The sequence below is a fragment of the Nicotiana sylvestris genome, chromosome 7 (genome assembly GCF_000393655.2).
Source record: "Nicotiana sylvestris chromosome 7, ASM39365v2, whole genome shotgun sequence".
Classification (NCBI taxonomy): Eukaryota; Viridiplantae; Streptophyta; class Magnoliopsida; order Solanales; family Solanaceae; genus Nicotiana; species Nicotiana sylvestris.
Window position 1 is genome coordinate 47,701,554 of NC_091063.1, and position 2,067 is coordinate 47,703,620.

Sequence of the window (2,067 nt, forward strand, 5' to 3'; positions counted from 1 at the left end):
CATTATATTTTGTCCCCCATGCTTCATTTAAAATAATGCAAGATTCCCCTTTAAATTAAATCTTGTCCCCCCTTTATATTAAATAATCATATCACAACCCACCCCATTTCATTTTGTCCCCCATGCTTCAAATAAACAATTACAAAATGTACAATTCCTAAACTACCCCCTCCGACCTTACTGAAATTACCAAACTACCCCTGAACGTACTACAAATTTACCAAACTACCCATCAGCTATAACACATCAATTAATCAAACTTAACCAAAATATAGACAATATGATCAATTTCTAACAATGTTCAAACAACAATATGAACACGGATGAACATCATAACAACAATATCACATGAACACGATTTTAACAACATTTCAACAACAAATCACATGAACACAAATTGAACAACAAAGAACAACTAAAATTTGATTGAACAATATTTTAGCAACAAACAATCCTATTTTCGGATTCAACAACAACAACAAACAAAGTATGAAGATTTCTAAATTCAATCATATTGAACTTAAAATCAACTCTAACAACATTACAACAAACAATTCTTATATTAAACTTTAAATAAGATTATGAGAACAATTCAAGAAATAATCATAAATGGTAAACAAGAAATCAAACTATACAAAATTCGGATTCAAGATCATCCAAACAAAGTATGAACATGAATGAATCTATTTTAAGCAACAAAACATGACAGATTCAACGATTCAAACAACATTAATATTTTCTGAAAAATGCATAACACATGAAACAAATTGAAGAAATAATTAATTAAATTTCAATTTGAATCTAACAAACATTAAACCAACAAATATTCACTTAAACAACAATACAAACATGAAATAAACATGAAACATAACTAATTAATCTTTCGTTTGAAATCTGAAAAATTAATTTAACAAACAACACATGAGCATGAACTAAAAAATTAATTCAAACGATAAACAAAACAAACATTTGCTGATTTTAGATTCGAAAATATCAAAGCAAAATACGGACTCAAAAACTACTAACCGGATCGAAATGAAATATGTACAGACTGTTTCGACGAACCTCGAATGGGAATGAATCTGTCCGGATTCGACGACGAACTCAACGACGAACTCACCTTCCTTGTAAACTTTGACGAACTCAAAATGACGCTCGACGACCTCGACTAAAACTCAACCGAGCAGCTCGTCTGAAGATACAACAGCTGGAACCTTTGATTTCACAGTCGTAACATCATCACTAATATCGTCAACTATGGTTGACCTTTCTTTGATGTCCACAACTGGTAATTCTTGGTCTTTTCCTGTCTCATTTCCTTTATCCTCCTTACTCTTTCCCCACACCACAGAGTAAAGTCCCATGACTATGATAATTGCTCCAATGCAGCTTCCAAGGTGGACTGACTCAGCCAAGATAATAGCAGCAAGAATAGAAGTGATGACCATACTCAAAGGGCTAAAGGCTGTCACGAACACTGGGCCTTTAACTTTATTAACTACACTTTGCACGTAATATGCAATTCCCGAGCAAACGATTCCAGAATAAGCAGCAGCAAGGAGCCTAGCGTCGAAGCCAATTTTCCATGCATTCCAATCACGTTCCATTATAAGAGCAACAATTCCTCCTTCCACTATGCCCATCACACATAACCATGCTGCCAGAGATAGCTCTGCTGGGTATTCCTTCAATGCCATCGATTGAACAATAAAGAAAACGGACCAACCAATAATGCAAGAGATGAGCTCAATGGTTCCGGCGACCCAGTTCTCGGGGGTGGTGTTTGGACTGGTGGTTTTCGGACAAGATGGCGCAGCAGCCATGGCTGTCTTGGTGGAGCTGAAGACATGGTTGACTGACGTGAAGATGGAGAGGGAGCTGAGGCGACGGGATAGTGACGACGCAGCAGCAGCTGCGACGAGCAGCTGGGGACGGGGGTGATGGTTTGGGTCGTTTGGTCGTCGACTGGTTATGGCCGTAGATGGTGGTGCAGGTCAGCCATGGATGTTGATGGCGAAGCTCAGAGACGACGGGGATGAAGCGGGCAGCGGTGGGTTTGATATTTTT

At 37.8% G+C, this 2,067-nt stretch overlaps 1 protein-coding gene across 1 annotated transcript; it reads right to left on the reverse strand.

Annotated features, from left to right (window-relative positions):
• Positions 1 to 1,175: 1,175 nt before the first annotated feature.
• LOC138873088 (WAT1-related protein At4g08300-like) lies at positions 1,176 to 1,823 on the reverse strand. The gene has a single exon (XM_070151525.1). It carries the CDS (start codon positions 1,821 to 1,823, stop codon positions 1,176 to 1,178), a length of 648 nt encoding a protein of 215 aa, XP_070007626.1.
• Between the last annotated feature and the right edge of the window lie 244 nt (positions 1,824 to 2,067).

What these genes read in the sequence shown, in the direction of transcription:
- LOC138873088 (XM_070151525.1), bottom strand. Translation starts at nt 1,823, where the DNA reads ATGGCTGCTGCGCCATCTTGTCCGAAAACCACCAGTCCAAACACCACC.